The 21,168-nt window shown below is 40.0% G+C and overlaps 1 protein-coding gene across 2 annotated transcripts in view; it reads left to right on the forward strand.

The window, feature by feature from the left end:
• Positions 1-20,330, forward strand: part of KCTD8 (potassium channel tetramerization domain containing 8) — a 173,179-nt gene extending 152,849 nt beyond the window's left edge. The window contains exon 3 of one of the 2 annotated variants that reach the window (XM_084626947.1): positions 19,070-19,392. In XM_084626947.1, the coding sequence (XP_084483073.1) occupies positions 19,070-19,270 (201 nt within the window). In that variant the 3' untranslated portion in view covers positions 19,271-19,392. Of the gene's footprint in view, positions 1-19,069 lie in introns of both variants that reach the window. The other variant, XM_084626946.1, reaches the window with a different exon arrangement.
• The last annotated feature ends 838 nt before the right edge of the window (positions 20,331-21,168 follow it).

Here is a 21,168-nt window from a genome sequence, read left to right on the forward strand (position 1 = left end):
TTGGAGCACCTCTTGAATCATGTCTTCCTGGCTCTTTCTTGGTTGCTTCCTTTCTGGTGGAGGTGCTCGGCCAGTGTGTATGGGGATCCCCTGAAGGCCGTATCTGCAGAAGCAAAAGAAACAATAAACAGAAGCATGATTGTTAGTGCATGCACAGCATCAAATAATTATAATAAAATGCACTCTTTTTAAAATACAAATCAGTTTCTCACTGTCCCTTGGCAAGCACACAGCTCGGCAAATGCCCTAAACATGGTGAGTTCGGCCTGGGAGGATGGGAGGGTGCTCAAGATGGGGAAAAGGGTCTTGGTGTTTTTTTAAGGGGGTGACTGCAGGCGAGTAGGGACAATATTGTAAATTCTGCCACCATTTTCCACAGACAGGGTCACTGAAGCCAATATCTCACTCCTGAGGGTAAGCAAGGATGCAAAAGTGCATCTCCTGCATGTGTGAGGCTTCAGACCCAGTCCCTTGTGTGCTGCTTTGGTCCCTGCACAAGTGATTGTCAATTGGCATTGGAAAGTTTCTGCAACAGGGGAGGGAACAAACCAGCTCTGCCAAGGAACCTTCAGCACAGGATTGATGAGTACCTCCAGGAAAGTTGCATAGAGATCTCTCTAGAAGATTCCCGTAAAATCTCATTGTGCATTAACACACTGTTCCATCACACTGCTTAGCTGCACAGGAGAATGTGAAGCACACACAAACATAGCTAGACTTGTACATTTCTATCCCTTCACCCTTTTCTAGAATATACAAACCAAAGGACAGCTCTACCTTGTATAACCAAGCAGCATCCACTCAAAAAGATCCCCTTGTCCTCTGACTCGACTTCCTCATCCATGATTTCATCCTCGGGGTTGAGTCTGCTGTCCGCTGTCTCCAGCCCCACCAAAGTGTCCATGGTACTCTTGATGGTGGAGATAGGGTCGCCACCGGGGATGGCGTCCAGCTCCTTATGGAAGCAAAAGGTCTTCGGCGCAGCATCAAAGTGATGAGCTGACTCCCTTGCCTTCTGATATGCCTGCTTCAGCTCCTTTATCTTCTCATGGTACTGAGATGTGTTTCATTCATAGCCCTTATCCAACATGCCACAAGAAATCTGACCATAGGTATCGAAGTTCTTGCGGCTGGAGTGGAGCTGGGACTGCACAGCCTCCTCTCCCCACAGTGCCAGCAGATCCAACAGCTCAGGTGTGCTCCAAGTGGGAGAGCGTTTGCTATGTGGAGTCGCCAAGACCAGCTGGGAAATGTGAGCTGTCCATGCTGAGCAAACAGGAAGTGGAATTTTAAAAACTCCCAGGCCTTTGAAGAGGGAGGGCCAGAAGCCTGTGTACCTGGGTGTAGGGCAGTGGAGTTCTGACCGCTACCAAAGCGGTGAGGCTGGTCACTGTGGGGCATCTCCTGGAGGCCATTTACAGTGACATAACCAAATGCAGTGTCTATATGGACACTTTGTCAATGTAACTTTGCAGCAAAAAGCTGTATGCCTCTCGTCGAGGTGATTTAAAGCTGACTTTTGTTGACAAAACTCTGTAGTGTAGACAAGGCCTAAGGGTTCTGGCCCTCTGGGCAGGGCAGAGCAATAAGCAAATGCAAGCCATCGAGCCTAAGGTGGGTAGGCTGCCAACCCGGGCACTAGAGGTGACAGCAGGGGATAGGGGAACTCGGGCCCACCCTACTCCACCAGGTCCCAGCCCAGGGCCCTGTCAGTGGCAGAAGGTTCCATCACTGGGTCAGCGGGGATCCAACCGGACTAATGTCTGGTGTCCCTGGGCTACTTCCTACTACCCCTTCTGACTATACCTCTGTCTTCTGGGGTTCCTCCATCTCCCCAGGGTACATGGCCAGCGGCAGTCCCAGTAGCTCCTCTGAGTATTGGTCAGATGGCAGTTCTGACATCTCCTCTGGGTCTTTGGCGGTGTGGAGCTTGGTCTCTGGCGCAGAGCTTGGCAGTGGGCGAGGGATGTCTGCGCCCTTCCCTGGCTCTCATACAACTTAGCTGTAGGGCCCGGCTTTTAAACTTCCTGTCTTGCCTCTCTGCTTCCAGTGTTTGGGGGGGCCATAGCTGGTTCGGCTCTGTCCACCAAGGGGAGTGGTGTCACCCCTCCCCATAAGGCTCAGGGGGAGGCCACTACACTTACTTTAAGGCTAAAGAAAACCAAATGAAAGGAGTTGTGAAAATAATGTCTGCAGAGTCCAACTCAAATGGAAGGGAACTATTAGAAACAAGGATTCTGATATATTAATCATCATTAATCCTTTCTGTTACATCTGATTGACAGAATTTTAGTCTCTGTTCTGACTATCCTTACTTTTCTCAGCTGGTCAGACCCAAACAGTTTTGTTACATGATATCTGCTGACCAGTTTTTGAGCAGCCTGGCTGATTTTTTTTTTAGTGCCATGACAGTTGCCGGTCAGAAGAAATAATGTACTGCATTTTTATACAGCAATCTTATCTTCCAGCTGCACATCATGGCTGGGAGCATGCCGTGGCCTTCTGACCAGCACCCGGTCCCACTCTGCATGCATGCAGTGTGCTGGGACAGACACCAGCTAATGGGGAAGTGAGTCCCTAGCCCATCCCTAAATCCCTCCAAATCTATATAATTTTCAAAGATCTGAGCTCCTCCCAATGGTTCTCCCCAGCCCAGGGACCTGGCCCCATTCACAGACTGGCTGGTTTTTCTGTGCCTCAGAGGTGGCAACTCTAATAAGTCCATTAAGTTCAGTAGAGTTACTCCTGATCTACATCAAATGTAAGTTTGAGGAGCGTCAGATGCAATGATTCTACAGGGGTTCCTCTGAATGGGTGGGCAAAGGAGAGCAAGAGAGGGCATGTGGATACCCCTCTCCTTTCTATACCACTGCATAGAGTACAGCCAGAAATCTGTGCTTGTGTAAGTGACTGAGGTTCTAGACAAATTCTTAAGGTTTGCGGTTTCACCCATTCTTTCAAATCAGCAAGTGGGTCCAGGGATAGCCACTGGAGGGAACACACACTGGACCTCCTAAAATGAAGCGTAGGGGCCATTCCTCAGTGCATCCACCTAACATCGCGACCTAGGGATTCCACCCATCCATTTCTACCTACCTCAGCACTCTGCATAATACTGTTGTGTATCATTGTTTGTACCTACGCACATCTGCTGGTGGGGATGCAGCTTCTACACCCATGATATAGCCCTGTCTATGCATGGAGAAGCTGCGTTAGTTATGTAAGGGTGTTGAGTGTGGCTTGACGGAAAACTGCCTGCTGCAGCTAGGAGCAGGCTTCGGCTTGTGTGCTCTAGTTAGATGGAAGGTTAAAAATAATGGAAGGTATTTAAAACTAGCCCTCCTTGTGTTACTGTAGAAAAAAAACACTACCACTTCTTGGGTTATGGATGAGATTTCAAAATAGTAAATGTTGCAAAGTTTATGACTATTACAAGAGAGACGAAACATCTGTTTTAATACCAAATCAAACTTCTCTATTGTTTTTGTTTATATTTTGTATTCTTTTTATCCTGTTACACAACTACAGCTTAAGAAACCTATCACTGTTGAAATGGAATGAAAATCCTAACTGGTGAAGTGAGTAGAGTAGTGAATGAGCTTGTATACAATGTAAATGGCTACTTACGAATATGCATTGAGTGGTTCTATTGCAGCATTGCGTTTTTCTCTGTGTCAGTATTCCCAAGTAATTGTTTCACTTGCTGGCCAATCCTCCTTTATGGCGGTCCAAGTGGGGAAAGAAAATTAGACAAAGTAAATTAGTTCTGACTTAATGAAACTGTAGTATAAACAATTACTGACTGTGCCTTTGGACAAATTCAGATGGAACTATTAGAATTATAGCAATAACCTGCAAATCTGTTTTCACTGGGAGGGAGGTTAACTATGGTGAGAGAAAATTGTTGCAGTTTATTTAGCAGATATGAGATTTTAATGTAAACGTTTTTCTTAAACAGTATCTTTTCTGTTTCCAAACTGATCTTTTTTTCAGGGTTGTTTCCTCTTCTCCGTAATTCTTCAATATTGTTGTTCAACACTAATGGAATCTTATAATGAAAAGAATAATATCTACTCTATGCCATGCTTTGCCCCATTGAAATAGTCCTCAGAACTAGGTGTTTCTCCAGTTTGTAGAACTAATGCAAAATTTTATAAATAAATATGGAGCACTTCTCTGCAATTTTCACATTCTACTTTCTTGTAGAATTTTTTGTTTACTTTATTCCTACTTTTTGTATAGCTAAATTATATAGATACCATTGGTCTTTATCTCAGTATTGTCAACACAACAGTTTGTTGTGACTTTTACAATATTTGGTGTTTCTCTTAAAGCCCCAGTGCCTGGGGTAATTTGAATATGTGAAAGATTCAACTTTCTTTAAAAATACTATCACTCTGATCTGGTAGTTCTTTACATTCAGTTTGCAAGAATCCCATCCAGAATTTTTATTATTCTTTTACGTTTTAAAAATGATTCTTCAGGAAGGATTGAAAATAAATTCATACAAATTGTACCATGTGTGGCAAGGCACCTCTTTCGTCTCGCTGGACCAAGCACTTTCCCCTCTGGCGATGGCGGGCCTTGGGTAGATCAGCCCCACACCACTCTGGCAGCATTTGTCCTCCTCCCTTCTGTTCTCCTTTGGCCATAATTCCTGGGTAGGCCTACAGGGTGATTATCCACCAGACAAAAGGGCAATAGTCTCATAAAGACAAGAACAAAGGGTGATACCTTCTCCTGCCTCCTCGCTGGGGCTGGGTGTCTCCCTGTACCCTGCCCGGGAGTGTCAGACCTTCCACCTAGCAGGCACTCAGGCTTGTCTGCTTCCCCTATGCGGGAAGCAGCCTCCCTTCCTGGAGAAGCTTACTTCCCTGCTGCCATTAGCTTGTCTCTCTCTTACTCCTGGTTTTAAAAGGTCTCAGGCAGCCCTTAACTGGATCCAGTTCCTAATTGACCTGAGGTAACCCCTTCTCAGCTTATAGGGAAGAGGGCCTTTAACATTCTAGGGCTAACATATCTGCCTTCCCATACCCTCTTGCAGCCATCCGGCCTGACTTTGTCACATATGGCTATTTGCTTTAGAAAACAATCTGTTTTGTTTTAACAAAAATACCATGGTTTATAATAATTTTTACCAGAGCTGATCTTGATTTCTATTTTTGTCACAAGTATTCACCACATAGTTTAGATTAACATAATTTCAGCCACAGTTGTGTGCAAATTATTCAACTTTAACTTTTTGTCGTATGTCATTGGACAATTAAATCACATGTATTGCCTCTGCTCCCGAATTGGATTACTAAAAGTTTTAAAATAGGAGAATAATGAATTCTGGCTCTTTGAGAATTAAATTGACAAAGTAGAACATTTGGCCCCATGACTGTACACCATTAAAGGATTAGTATTTACCCATATTTTCTAGACAGTGATATCTGAGGGTGAAACTCACCCCCGTGCAGAAGGCACCACTTAACTGGGTCAAAGGACCAATTTGATATTTGGATGCCAAGCTGGAGCTTTCCCCCTTAAGTTTCATTCTTGGGTATATTCCCAATACCTGGGTATTTCCTGGTAACAAGGCAGTGTGGTTCCAACATGCAAGTTTGGTTACTAAAAAATTAATCCTGCGAAAATGGAAAAGTCAGTCCCCACTAAATATTGAAACCTGGCTTGGGGATATGGCTGATCTCGCAACTAACGAATGACTGGTGGAAAATTCAGGTCAATTTGGGATGACTTTTTAAAGGTTTATGATTAACACAGACCCTAAAGATAGCTATGTTGCTTCCCCTCCCCTCCCTTATCCTAACCTTCTTTACTTTGTGTATTATAAGGGACCAGTATTTTGGTAAATTTGTTGTATTTGGAAACATTAATAAAAAAATATAAATAAAAAACAGAATGCACCACTTAAGTCCTTTCCTTTTCCTCCTCTGTCACAGACGTAGAAGTTTCTCATCTGCTGTCTTGTAACCCCTCCACTTGCCCAATGACAGCATCCTATCCCATCTCCTGATTGCCCTAGCAACTATTCTCATCCCCTACCATACTCTTCTCTTTAATCTCTCTCTCTTTGTTCCTGCCCCCTGCCCCTTTCCCTTCTGTGATGGGGTTTACAGACCCTACACTCAGGTGAAAAGAGTGGTAGAATGGTATTGGGTGAAGAAGCTATGGGCATGATCCCCCGAAGGACATGCTTAAAAGGGAGCTCTTGTAGTGCGACATGGGGGGAGCATGAAGGAGACACTGGCTGCAAGAAGAAAGACAGGCTGCAGCCACTGAGGCAGAGCAATCTAGAAGGGAAGGACTGGGACTGTGAGTAAGGCTTGAAAGGGATCCCTCTTCCCCCTTGGCTAAGAGGGTGAGCTAGGAAGCAAACCTCCTCTCCCAAGCTGATGCACTGAACTACCGAGACTGTGGAAGCAGAAGGCTGGGGCCATACCCCAAATTGAAGGGAAACAGGGAAAGTAGGAAATGGCCCAAGGCAGACTGATCTGGAGTGGCAGCCAGAAGGGACTGAGCCACCCCTCACATCTCTCCTCTTGGGCTCTGGGCTGGGACCTGGTGGAGAGGGAGAGCCTGGGTCCTGCATCCTTCCCTCTTCCCTGGCTTCCTGAGAGATCCTGGAGGACTGGGAGAGGCAACAAACTGTGGCTTGGCAGCCACGCCCTTGGACTGCCCAGCAGAGTCATCTCAAGGTTTGGAGAGACTGTTTCGATGCAGCGTAACCACTAGGCCTGCTGGCCCCAAGTGAAGCCTGCTAGTCCCTTAGAATACAAGCATACTTTAGTCTCTCCTGTCTTAAAGAAAACCAACCTTGATGCCACTTGTCTCTCCAACTGTCACCCCACCTCTTCTAAGCTCATTGAACGCATTGTTTCTAATCACTGTTGAGGTCCTCTCCTCCAGTGCCATCCTAGACCCTCTCCAGTCCAGCTTCTGCCCCTTGCACTGCACTGAAACCATTCTCATCAAAGTCTCTAATGACCTCTTCCTCGCTAAAGTTCAGAAGAAGTGCTCCATCCTCATTCTCCATGACCTATCAGACACCTATGATGCTGTTGACCATGTTAGTATTAAAATCTTGTCCTTCCTTGGCTCCCATGACTCTGTCTTCTCCTGGTTCTTCTCCTACCTCTTTAATCACTCCTTCAGCATGTCCTTTGAAGGAACCTCCTCATCCCCGACTAGTTCTCCGTGGGATATTTTCTTGATCCCTTTCTCTTCTCACTTGACACCTTATCTCCAGGTAATCTCATCCCCAAATACAAATTCCACTTACCACTTCTATGCTGGTGACTCACAGATCTACCTCATTTCTCCAGACCTGTCTCCTTTTGTCAAAACTAAAATCTCAGCCTCTATCTGACATCTCCTTGTGGATGTCTAGCTATCAGCTCATATTCAACATGACTACAACAAAGCTCTTCTTCTCCCCACTCCCACTCTAAGCCCTCCATGCTACTTCCATTCTTGATCACTGTGGAGAATAACATCATCTTGCCTGTCACTCAGGGCCATTACCTGGGCATCATCTTTGACTTGGATCTCTGTCTAGGCCCTCACATTGAGGCTTTAATCTAAATCATGGTGATTCTGTATGCATAACATTGAAGATACAGCCTTTCCTATCCATCCACATAGCTACTACTCTTGTTGAGGCTCTCAACTCACATCTGGATTACTGTAACATGCTACACTCATGTCCATTCAGAATGCTACTGCATTCTCTAACCTAGCCCATCATTTTTACCATGTCACCCAACTCTTTGCATAGATTCATAGATATTTAGGTCAGAAGGGACCATTATGATCATCTAGTCTGACCTCCTGCACAACGCAGGCCACAGAATCTCACCCTCCATTCTTACAAAAAAAACTCCTCACACCTATATCTGTGCTATTGAAGTCCTCAAATCGTAGTTTAAAGACTTCAAGGAGCAGAGAATCCTCCAGCAAGTGACCCATGCCCCATGCTACAGAGGAAGGCGAAAAACCTCCAGGGCCTCTTCCAATCTGCCCTGGAGGAAAATTCCTTCCTGACCCCAAATATGGTGATCAGCTAAACCCTGAGCATATGGGCAAGATTCATCAGCCAGATACTACAGAAAATTCTTTCCTGGGTAACTCGGATCTCACCCCATCTAATAGCCCATCACAGGCCATTGGGCCTATTTACCATGAATATTTAATTACCAAAACCATGTTATCCCATCATACCATCTCCTCCATAAACTTATCAAGTTTAATCTTAAAGCCAGATAGATCTTTTGCCCCCACTGCTTCCCTTGGAAGGCTATTCCAAAACTTCACTTCTCTGATGGTTAAAAACCTTCGTCTAATTTCAAGTCTAAATTTCCTAGTTTATATCCATTTGTTCTTGTGTCCACATTGGTACTGAGCTTACATAATTCCTCTCCCTCTCTGGTATTTATCCCTCTGATATATTTATAGAGAGCAATCATATCCCCCCTCAACCTTCTTTTAGTTAGGCTAAACAAGCCAAGCTCCCGAAATCTCCTTTCATAAGACAAGTTTTCCATTCCTCGGATCATCCTAGTGTAGCCCTTCTCTGTACCTGTTCCAATTTGCATTCATCCTTCTTAAACATGGGAGACCAGAACTGCACACAGTATTCCAGGTGAGGTCTCACCAGTGCCTTGTATAACTGTACTAAAACCTCCTTATCCCTACTGGAAATACCTCTCCTGATGCATCCCAAGACCGCATTACCTTTTTTCACAGCCATATCACATTGGCGGCTCATAGTCATCCTATGATCAACCAATACTCCAAGGTCCTTTTCCTCCTCCGTTACTTCTAATTGATGCGTCCCTAGCTTATAACTAAAATTCTTGTTATTAATCCCTAAATGCATGACCTTACACTTCTCACTATTAAATTTCATTCTATTACTATTACTCCAGTTTACAAGGTCATCCAGATCCTCCTGTAGGGTATCTCTGTCCTTCTCTAAATAGGCAATACCTCCCAGTTTTGTATCATCCGCAAACTTTATTAGCACATTTCCACTTTTTGTGCCAAGGTCAGTAATAAAAAGATTAAATAAGATTGGTCCCAAAACCGATCCTTGTGGAACTCCACTGGTAACCTCCCTCCAGCCTGACAGTTCACCTTTCAGTAGGACCCGTTGTAGACTCCCCTTTAACCAATTCCTTATCCACCTTTCAATTTTCCTATTGATCCCCATCTTATACAATTTAACTACTAATTCCCCATGTGGCACGGTATCAAATGCCTTACTAAAATCTAGGTAAATTAGATCCACTGTGTTTCCTTTGTCTAAAAAATCTGTTACTTTCTCAAAGAAGAAGATCAGGTTGGTTTGGCACGATCTACCTTTTGTAAAACCATGTTGTATTTTGTCCCATTTACCATTGACTTCAATGTCCTTAACTACCTTCTCCTTCAAAATTTTTTCCAAGACCTTGCATACTACAGATGTCAAACTAACAGGCCTATAATTACCCTGATCACTTTTTTTCCCTTTCTTAAAAATAGGAACTATGTTAGCAATTTTCCAATCATACGGTACAACCCCTGAGTTTACAGATTCATTAAAAATTCTTGCTAATGGGCTTGCAATTTCGGGTGCCAATTCCTTTAATATTCTTGGATGAAGATTATCTGGGCCCCCGATTTAGTCCCATTAAGCTGTTTGAGTTTCACTTCTACCTCAAATATGGTAATGTCTACCTCCATATCCTCATTCCCATTTGTCATGCTACCATTATCCGTAAGATCCTCTTTAGTCTTATTAAAGACTGAGGCAAAGTATTTGTTTAGATATTGGGCCATGCCTAGATTATACTTGACCTCCACTCCATCCTCAGTGTTTAGCGGTCCCATTTCTTCTTTCTTTGTTTTCTTCTTATTTATATGACTATAGAACCTTTTACTATTGGTTTTAATTCCCTTTGCAAGGTCCAACTCTACTTGACTTTTAGCCTGTCTCACTTTATCCCTACATGTTCTGACCTCAATAAGGTAGCTTTCCTTGCTGAACCCTCCCTTCTTCCACTCCCTATATGCTTTCTGCTTTTTCTTAATCACCTCTCATCCAGCTTGGTCTACAATTCCTGCCTATGAATTTTTTCCCCTTACTTGGGATGCAGGCTTCCGATAGCTTCTGCAGCTTTGATTTAAAATAATCAAACGAACGAGGAGTAATGGTCTCAAGTTGCAGTGGGGGAGGTTTAGATTGGATATTAGGAAAAACTTTTTCACTAAGAGGGTGGTGAAACACTGGAATGCGTTACCTAGGGAGGTGGTAGAATCTCCTTCCTTAGAGGTTTTTAAGGTCAGGCTTGACAAAGCCCTGGCTGGGATGATTTAACTGGGAATTGGTCCTGCTTTGAGCAGGGGGTTGGACTAGATGACCTTCTGGGGTCCCTTCCAACCCTGATATTCTATGATTCTATGATTCTATGATTCTAATCCCAGGCCTCTTCTACCTTTAGAGCCATAAATTCTTCAGTCCAATCCACTTCCCTAACTAATTTCCTTAATTTTTGAAAGTCAGCCCTTTTGAAATCAAAAACCCTAGCTGTAGATTTATTTTTATTAATCTTTCCGTTCAGTTTGAACTGAATTAGCTCATGATCACTTGAGCCAAGATTATCCCCTACAACCATTTCTTCTATGAGGTCCTCACTACTCACCAAAACCAAATCTAAAATGGCATACCCTCTAGTCGGTTCAGCAATTACTTGCTGAAGGAATCCATCAGCTATCGCATCTAGGAAAATCTGAGCCCTATTATTATTACTAGCACTCATCTTCCAGGCTATATCTGGGAAGTTAAAGTCTCCCATGATCACACAGTTTCCATTAGTATTTACTTTATTAAAAACATTAAAAAGGGCTCTATCCGTATCCAAATTAGATCCTGGCGGTCTATAGCACACCCCAAGCACTATCCCAGGGGAGGCTCTAATAGTTTTCTTCCCCAATGTAATTTTTGCCCAGACGGACTCAGTCATATCCATTTCATCGCTTCTTATTTCTTTACATTCTATCTCATCATTGATATACAGTGCTACTCCACCACCTTTGCCTTTATTTCGGTCTTTCCTAAACAGCACATACCCTTCAATACCTGTAGTCCAGTCATGACTACTATTCCACCATGTTTCTGTTATCCCTATAATATCTGGTTTCACTTCCTGCATCCTTCCTCTGGCTCCCCCTTTTCTATCACATCAAACACAAGCTACTTGTCTTCACTTTCAAGGCCTTTCATAGCCTATTGCCACCCTACATATCATCTCTCATTTGCTATAGATATATCAACTCAACTCTTGCCTCTGATTGGCCCATGATACCTTTCTCCAGCGCTCATTTGTTAGATTTTCCAGTAAGCGCATTTATACTTTCTCCCATGCTGCCCTTCACAGGTGGGAAGAGTTTCTTGTAAACATCTGCAAAACTACCTCATTATCCTCCTTCAAACTCTCAGTTTCTGTTGTGATGCCTGCAAAAAAACTGACAACGATTCGGCCCCTGGTATGCTGATGTCACTGCGTACCACGCTGATCAGTATTGTCTCCTTGTTTCCTTGTACTCTTCCATCTATTGATCTGAATCCATCTATGGTCTTCTGTCTTATACTTAGTTTATACACTCTTTGGGGCAGGGAACATCTTTTTGTTCTGTGTTTGTACAGCACCTAGCACAATGGGGTCTTGGTCAAAGACTAGGGATCCTAGGCACTATGGAAATACAAATAGTAATAATAAGTCCCATCTAGGCCCTATTTTTATTCCTTAAGTGGGATTTATTTGGTGCAGAGGCCTTGTACTGGACCTGTGTGCCTAGGTCACCTTCAGGTACCATGTAACAAGTATATATAACTACAAGGAAATATTGTGATATCTCAAATATCGTTGTGGAGTAGCTCGATGACTATTGACTTTTAATGGTGATCCATAATCCCTTTTCCTTACATTCTGTTAATTCTATGTTACTGCAAATCTTTCAGCTTCTTCCCTTCTTCTGCAAACGGGTGTGTCTTTCTGTTAAATATTTCAGGCCTGATTTGTCACTGTGTTACTGCAGGTTAGTGCCTGTGTAACTCCACTGATTTCAAAGGAGATATAGAGGTGTAAAACTGGAACAGCACAATAGTGAATCAGGCCTTAGTCTTTTGGGGTTGTGTATACATTAGATTGACACAATTTGGAACTTAACACATGTGCTTTTTTATCTGAGGATAGAATACTATTTGCACACTGACTGTATGTACAATACATCCTTTCTGCTTGCAGTAATTGTTCTCTGTCATTTAAAGGCAGTAACTTTACATATTTTAACATAATCCTTTTTTATTCAAAATGTACATCATAAAAATTGGGTGGGTTTTTTTTGGTTTTGTTTTTACAAAATTAATCAAGAGAAAGAAATTGTTTACCCAGAGTGGATGTGTGCTGAACAATCTATAAAGCAGATCTAGCAATTTGGACCTATAGTTATTGGCACATGTTGTTATTGGCACATGTTTGTGTATTTTAGGATGTAATGCCCCATTGGTTTCATATTCTGTTTCTTTATTTTTTATATATAAGACCTTAATGATAAAACAAGAAATGGATAGCACCACCAGTGTTGAAATAATTGGTTTGAATTGTATTTCAAGCTAGTGACATGGAAGTTCTAAAGAATCGCAGCACTTGACTGTCCCCATTCAGTAGTTAGTAAAACACTAAAAGCTCTCAGCAGAAATTTCTGACTCTATGACAGGATCCTTGCAGATTGACAAATTGCCAATATCCAGGGGACCTGTATTCTGGGTACAGAACTACACAAATCTAAGATGGGTATTTTGTGAATTATAGCCCTCTTACTAGTTCTTGAATCCTGAAGATAATTCACTCTGGCCTCTATTTCTTCCAGTTGATTTAATTCTATATTAGTTCTCAATAACTGAATGTACTGCAGGAATTTGATTCAAGAGTGCATTTCCCATTGTTTTGCATTTTCCATATTGCCCACAATACTGTCATTAGTACAATGTAACACTATATACAGACTGCCAAGATCAGCGTTATCTAGGGCATGATTTCTCTAATGTGAGCCATTTTCTAATACCAGAGCCCATGCTTGGTGTGCTGCCAAGTCTCTGTTAGCATGTTTTGACATATGATGCAAATTCTTATTAACATAATTTTGTTACACATGTTTGTAGGAAAGAAAATTATGAAAAATGGAAGAGTGGGCGGTGAAGATTAGGCATTTTTTCTAGGGCTTGTAAAATAATAGCTAACAAAGAAAAATGTGAGAAAACAGCATGGGAACTGAAAAAAATTAACAAATAAAAATTGTTTGAAATTATATTTAAAAAAATAGGGAAAAGGGTACAATAAGGACGGTGTTGATTTTTGTGTACTGTAGAGTGGTGATTATACGGTCAGAACAAATTACAATAGGACCTTTAACAATAAAGCAGGAAAAAAAATAATACAAGTTCTGAATAAAGATTTCTTAAAACAAAATATTAGGACCAAGATTCTCAGACATGGATGTCTTAAATTCATATTTAAGCATCTTCGTAAGTGGATTGATTTTCACATGTGCTGAGTAACTGGAAGCTCCTACTGAAATCAGAAGTAACTTGGGGTGTAAATGTGATTAGATCCTTGACTGTGGTGATTCTTGTTTCCATGTAGGGTTGGCTGGAAAATGAGAATTCTGTTCCACAGCCATTGTTGAGGTTTGGGAATTTGTTTTTGTTACGAAGCAGAATGGAAACAAGACCTTTTGACATTTTTTGTGGGAAAAAAACAGGTGTGTGAGAGTGAGAAAGAGAGAGACCCATTCCAGAATAGCCAATAGCCTTGTGTTTAGGGCATTCACCTTGGTGGTGATTCAGAGCAGGGACTTGAATCTGGGCCTCCCACATCTTTCTCTCAATCTCTCTCGTTGAAGCTATCTCACTTTGGATAAATAATGAAATATTCATTGGTTCAGAGAAAGAGAGACGGACTTTATAGCATAGTGGTTATCGAGCTCACTTGGACATGGAACATCCAGGTTCAAGTCACTGCTCCAGTTCAGCAAGAGCTATGATGGCGTGGGTCTCCTTATTCTATCCTGGACCTGGGAAACTTTCTGGATGGAATTTTTGTGGAACCAGAAATGTTTCTGTGAAAGTTTCAGTTTTGACAGACCAGCATTCTCTGATGAAAACACATTTAATCGAAAATTCTCAACCAGCTCTACTTGCATATACATGATTAACCTTATCATCAAATTTGATATGGGAAAAGAATTTCCCCTAAGGGTCTGGGGAGAGATGCTGCTGTCCTCTGTCTTTTTCAGGTTGGTGACTTCTTTCTCGAAGTCAAAAATTTTGCAACCGCTTTCTGTTTACTAGAAAACTAAGAATAAAATTTGTGTCTATGATGACAATAAGCGTATCTAATTTATTGTATAGGTGTTTTGAGAATTAGACAGGGAATACTTAACCTTCAAGAGTAAGGGCATGCAGAGAGTAGGGGAGCAAGGTTTTCTTTGCTTAGTTTGTAATAAAATGTTTAATGTCTCAGAACCTTACCCTCCACGACTGCCTTTTTTGAGCCCCCCAGGGGTTGTGACGCACACATTGGGAAACACTGCTCTACAGCACTAAACTAGGGTTGTCAATTAGGATCCAAGTGTGCTGAATTCAATGCACTTCTTGTGCTTGTAGTAGATAGACATTGGTGGATGCTGATTCTTCCTGACTTGTCTTTCAATGTTTCTATATTAAGTGGGTTTATTTTTACATTTTTCCCACTCTCATTTCCTTTCTTCTTGTATCTTCCAACATAGTATTCTCCCAACCCTCTGGGGTGTGTAGGAAACCACTTTGGGAGGAGATACCATGTCAATGTTTTGGCTGTCTGCATCTTCCCAGTAAATCATCTTCAATGTATTTCCTTTCTCTTTGGTTGGATGTGCAGTGCTGCAATTTTCCCTTATTTTTATGCTTGCCTTGTGTAACCTACTTGCCAGGAAATGGCATTTTTCACAATAGGCATAATATTTTTTTTTAAAAGTTACAGACATATTACTAAGAAGACATAAAAACTAGACAGTTTTTGGACTACTTGTTGATTTCCCTGGAAGATGGTGACTTGCCAGTAAAACAGTTTCACTCAGTGTTTTCCCCTGTAGGTAATGCTATATCTAATAAAAAACACTCTTGGAAAAGCAATACATCCAAAAAAATATGCATGTGTGATATCCTGAAGAAAAGATTAGATTGGATAATGGTGTTCATTATATGTCCTATCTCATACCAAATAAATTCCCCTCTTTATATATCTAGACAGGATTACTATGTATAAATCAAGAGGTACATGGCGGTAATTGGAAATGAATGAATGAACATCTCCACCCAGATGACTTTCCTCAAGGAGTCCTTATCACCCATGTCATCTTACCTTTTAAAAAAGATGTTTAGGTAAAAGATATTGTAAAGACTGTCTTGATTCCAGGTTAACACCAGATGGAGTAAATATGACACAAGTTTTTCTTTTAAATTTCTTTTGATACAAAGCACTTATCGTTCACAGGCATGTGGTCCTAATCTTAAAGATAAATTGATTCATTCACTTCAAATACCACATAACCATTCACACACCATTGAGCTTAACACTATTAAAGGGTAATTTCCCCTGAAGGAATTGTGCCCACTGCAGCAACATTGTGAGTCTTTTTATCATACCAAGGCAGGTAAAGAAATTAAAATAAAAGGCTTCATCAAGTGTGCAATCACATACATACTCCTCGTTTTGAACTGTCCATATGTACAAGCAACAAATAAACATTCCTGAACATCTGAACACTTCTGCACATAATAAGAAGAGCTGACTACCACTACCAAAGGTTTCGTTGATGTTAGGCAAGTGAGATCCCTCTCCCCTGCGCTGAGTACAGTAATATAGAACTATAATTATTATGGAAAAATCATTTTGTCCTTTTATCATTTGAATATAATAAAACCTAATGGAATAAATCAAGGGACATATTTTGCCTTTGACCATTTTCATAATCCTCATGATATTTTTGATTCTCACCATTTCCTTTAGTTTCTCTACAATGATTCCTTAAGCACTTTACTATTACAGCTTTTGACTCAGAGCAAACACGAAGGTCACAGTTGGGCTTTTTCTATAACCCCCTCTTTTCACATATTCAAACTTTCTCAGAGATTTTCCTTTTGGGCTGAATGTTTTTAACATGGTTTCACCCAAAGATTATTTTTAAAAATGCAAAATCTGTTTCACATTTTTGAATTACCAGAAGGGTAATGATTTATGGTCCCGATTTTCCTTTATGCTAAGGCTCCTTTACATTGCCCTGACAGAGTGAAAGGGCCCTAATAACATTCATACCCACTTTAAGATCCCTTTTGTCTCAGAATAGTGTAAAGGAGTCTTAGTATAAATTAGATTTAGAGCCATATAATGTTTCCACTATAGAAAGATCAGGGTGAAAACCCTGGCCCCATTCAAGTCAATTGGTGTTTTGCCATTGACTTCAATGGGGCCAGGTTTTCACCCTAACACTTTCAGCACATAAATTTCTTTAAAAAATTGATGAACTTTTGGGAGCAGATCCTCAGCTGTTGTCAAAACTTTTTTTTGATGAAAAATGGCTTTTTGACAAAACAATTTTCCACAAAAACATTTTCATTGAAAACATTCAGGTTATCATTGAAAAAATCAAAACTCAGCTTTCTTCCAGTTTTAACCAACATGTTTTTTGGTTAAAAAACATATCAGAGTTTGATATTTGTTTTTGTTTTTGTTTTTTTTTTGACAAAAATGCCAAGTATTTATTAGAAGTGTTTCATTTTTTGTAAAAAAAAAAAAAGTGCTGGAAAAATCATTAAAAGAAAAGGAGTACTTGTGGCACCTTAGAGACTAACCAATTTATTTGAGCATGAGCTTTCGTGAGCTCAGAAGTGAGCTGTAGCTCACGAAAGCTCATGCTCAAATAAACTGGTTAGTCTCTAAGGTGCCACAAGTACTCCTTTTCTTTTTGCGAATACAGACTAACACGGCTGCTACTCTGAAACCTGGAAAAATCATTGTTGTCCGACCAGCTCTACTAGCTAACGCTTTGTCTAATCTGTGTATTTAACAGAATTATTTGTTTCCTGATAGGTTTTCCATTACTGTATCTAGGACACATGTGATGTGTTGAATATTTTTTATTTTCAAATTATCATGATATTTATTTCCATCTGTATATTTTTCCATGTGTGTCATATTCAGCTGTAACTTCTGTACTGTGGAGGTAATAAGATTCTTCTGCTCCTAACACCCTTTTAATAGCTCATAAACATAGATAACCTGGAGTGTCTTAATGATCTATGCATATGCTTGCAACTTTTATGAGAACTCTGCAGTATAACAATCTCCTGTAAAAGCAAATCTATTTATAAACAAACAGAAAAAAAAACGGAGATATACTGTATGAATAAAAGAACTGTGAGTGGAGGAGAAAGATCATTACCAGTTTCACTACTGTAGACACAGTAAAAGCAGCATTTGAAATAAATGTAATAGGCTATATTATAGAAGCTCAGAGAGGGTATACACTAAACAGAGAGAATCTCCAAGCCAACTCCAGTGCATCTGGAGAGGAAGCAGCCAAATATTGGATTTGAATATACTCACCCTACTTTTGAGTCTGATCTATGAATATTTAAAAGAAATAAATGTCTCCTGAAAAGTAAAATATGAATAAGTGGTAATATCACAATTCTTCTAGTGTTTCCAACTTGACTTTTTTTTTTTTTAATTGTAGGAAACAGAGCTTGAGAGAATCTTCCATAACCTGTTCAGATAGTTTGGTTTTTTCTGTTTGTGAATTTTCCGTGAGCAGCTGTTTTTTCAGAATTATTTAGAGAATATTTTCAGCTAATAATTCTTGGTCTATAGATTGTGGATAATTCATTGAAATATTCATTATCTGAAATTCCATATTTGAGCTGTGTTGGTTAGTTATGGTTGAACATATAGGGCCCAAGGGATTGTTTCTGTTTCCAGTTTGGATGAGTGTAGCTCTTAGAATCAGGTTTTCAGGACAAGTAATTACATTTAGGAATCCAGTGTTCATTTTCCATGAATATTTTGTAATATTGCCTTGAAACAGATAGTTTTATCAATCATTTCTGTCAGTACATTTGTTTGATAGAATATACATGGAAAGCAAACACAAAAGGGGGGCAAGAACACAAGCAAAGCAAATTCAATTTTTTTTTTAAATCTGAGCAAATATCCATGCAAAAAAATATGTTCACCCAACTCTACTATGAAGTCTTGTGACCTACAAAACTTCCCTTCTGCCTCTCTGGTAAACAACCCAAGGGAGATGTTGTAGATGTGGTAGACCTCACATGCACTAATACTAAACACGTGTGTGATAAGAATCAGGCCCCGAGACTCTCCATTAGTAGCACATATGATGCTGCCTATAGAATAGTATTACTTTGAGTCTGGTGCTTCAGAGCAATGGTGCAATCTACAGAATACATGACTAGTGGATATTTGTTAGAACAAAATAACCCAGAGTTTCCTAAAACATAACCGGAACCCTAGGACCTTTTTTACTTAAGCAAAGGACAAGTTTTGCAAATTGTATGGCATTATTCTCCTAATACTCCAACCATCTAGTTTTCCATAATAAGCTATTTGGAGTATAATGGCAAAATAGCTCATTTAAACATGCCTGGAGGGATTTATGCACATTTCATTGCCTTCAGAAGAATCCAGGAGAAGAATTTATTCTTGACATAGAAATATATTTCAGTAGGGAGACTATTGTGTTAACTTCCTATTGAACAGAAAGCTAGGTCCAGACTCTCAGCTGGGATAACATGATATAGTGCAAGCAAATAAAATGAAGCCACACCATTTTATGCCAGCTAAGAATTTGACCTATAGCTTACAAAAGTGCATCACAAAATAGTGTTAAAAACTGTAAAAACAGAGGCCAATATTCTGTTTAAGCTGCTGTCTAGTTAATGTTTACAATTTTCCCCCCCTTTTTTTAGGACCACCTCAGAGAACAGTGTCTCCCAAACAAGAACACGAAGAAAGGAAGCATGACAAAGTCACAGACAAAGGAAGCGAAAGTGGGACTTCCTGCAATGAGTTGTCCACTTCTAGTTGTGACAGCCATTCAGAGGCTAGCACTCCTCAAGAAAATGCTGCCAGCACCCAACAGCCAACAGCACACCAGCCAAATACTCTAACTTTGGATCGTCCATCAAAGAAGGCCCCAGTGCAGTGGATGCCACCACCAGACAAACGCAGGAACAGTGAACTCTTTCAAACTCTCATTAGCAAGTCTAGAGAAACAAATCTTTCTAAAAAGAAGGTATGTGAGAAGCTGAGTGTTGAAGAAGAAATGAAAAAATGTATTCAAGATTTTAAAAAAATCCATATTCCAGATTACTTTCCAGAGCGCAAACGGCCATGGCAGTCTGAACTCTTACAAAAATATGGGTTATAGTTAATTGCCTCTCTCATGAAGTATCTCTGGTGCATTTGCTGTTTATTAAAGTTGCCACTATCCTACTGCTGTCCTCTTTATGGTCCACTCTGCAGTCAGAGTGATTCCCGCTGCTTATTTCTTTCTGTGAACAGTGGATGTTGGATAGTACATGGTTTCTTAAAAAAAATTAAAGAAATACAAGATTAATTTGGTCTAAGCCATTTTATATTAGTAAAACAAAATGTGCATGATCAAGAAAGTTGGTTTTCACACTATAATCATCTGGGATTCATTGTTATTTTGTAACTCATTAGATAAAAAACCCAATCATCAGATCACTGCTCACTTTATGTCATCAGTAAAAATGGCTCAACCTTGCTATGGATGGAGAGAAACAGGGTTTTAAATTTGATGGAACTGGTTACAGAACCGAATCCCAATACTCTTTCAATGTTAATGCAATAAAGCAAATATCTATTTTGCATGAGCACAATGTTACAAATAAATCACACAAGAACAAGAGGTTTGTCTGTTGCTTGGGTAAATATTTGTTTAATGCCAAGCCTATAAGCGTAAAATGTCTTGGGGATTGAATTTGCTTTGTTCCAGATCTGTGATTTTTTTGTGTGTACAGTGTTCTGTATGTAAGGATGGTGTAAATATGCCTTATACTGTTTCATTATTGCACCAGCATTCATCTATTAGTGCTTGTCAGAACTATTTCTGTGAAATGCAAGCTTAACAGCAGATTGTGAAAACTGGTTTGATGGTCTGAAAGTTTCTGTTATCATGTTAACCAACAACATTGGAGAAAAATAAAAAAGACATTAATGTATTTATTAAAAAGAACCATCTGGTAGATTTTCTCGGCTATCGTTGTCTTCTTTGACTAGATCTAAGGCTAATTGTTACAATTTGTGCAGTGTTTCCATAACACTTCTACTCTGTTATTGAAAAAACCAAAAACAAAGAAAATATGTTTCAACAGCCGGTGAGTAAATGTTTGGGTGCTAGAGTTTAATTGGAGTTTTTAACAGAGACTCAGTAAGATCAAGAGACCCACGGTACTGATTTTAAAGCACACAACCAGCTATGCTAAAGATCTCAACCGGGAGTGCACTAATGTAATATTTTAACTGACCAAACAGAAAACAGTTCTGACAGCTATTGGAAAACTCCTCTTAAAATATTTGATTGCAAAATGTCAATAATAGGGTGTACTACACTTACAAATGATGAGGTTAGTATGAATATTCAGCTCTAGAGTAGACAAAAACTGAATTCATAAACCAGATATGAAAATCAATATCTTTTTCAATATAACACAAAGTCTCTAGTTAAAACAAACATGTTTTGAATCAATACAAGTGTTGCTGGAGCTTGGAGGAAAGCTACTAAAGAATTGGCAAATGTGTGCATAATCTTTAAAAATTATTACTACTATTATTATAATCATACATATATAGTTATAGTTATGAATATATATAGATGTTCTTACAGCAATGTAAGAAGACATAACTCTGTTCTTAATTATCATTTCAGCTAGATTTAGTAAATAAGGGTTGTAAACATCAGGATCATCCCCATCACCTTTGCAGCCTATAAGTCCTCTGATATAGGTCATTTTTTATGAAAAATTGCATATTCTTGATAGCA

Source organism: Lepidochelys olivacea (genome assembly GCF_965140295.1).
Source record: "Lepidochelys olivacea isolate rLepOli2 genome assembly, chromosome: 4".
Classification (NCBI taxonomy): Eukaryota; Metazoa; Chordata; order Testudines; family Cheloniidae; genus Lepidochelys; species Lepidochelys olivacea.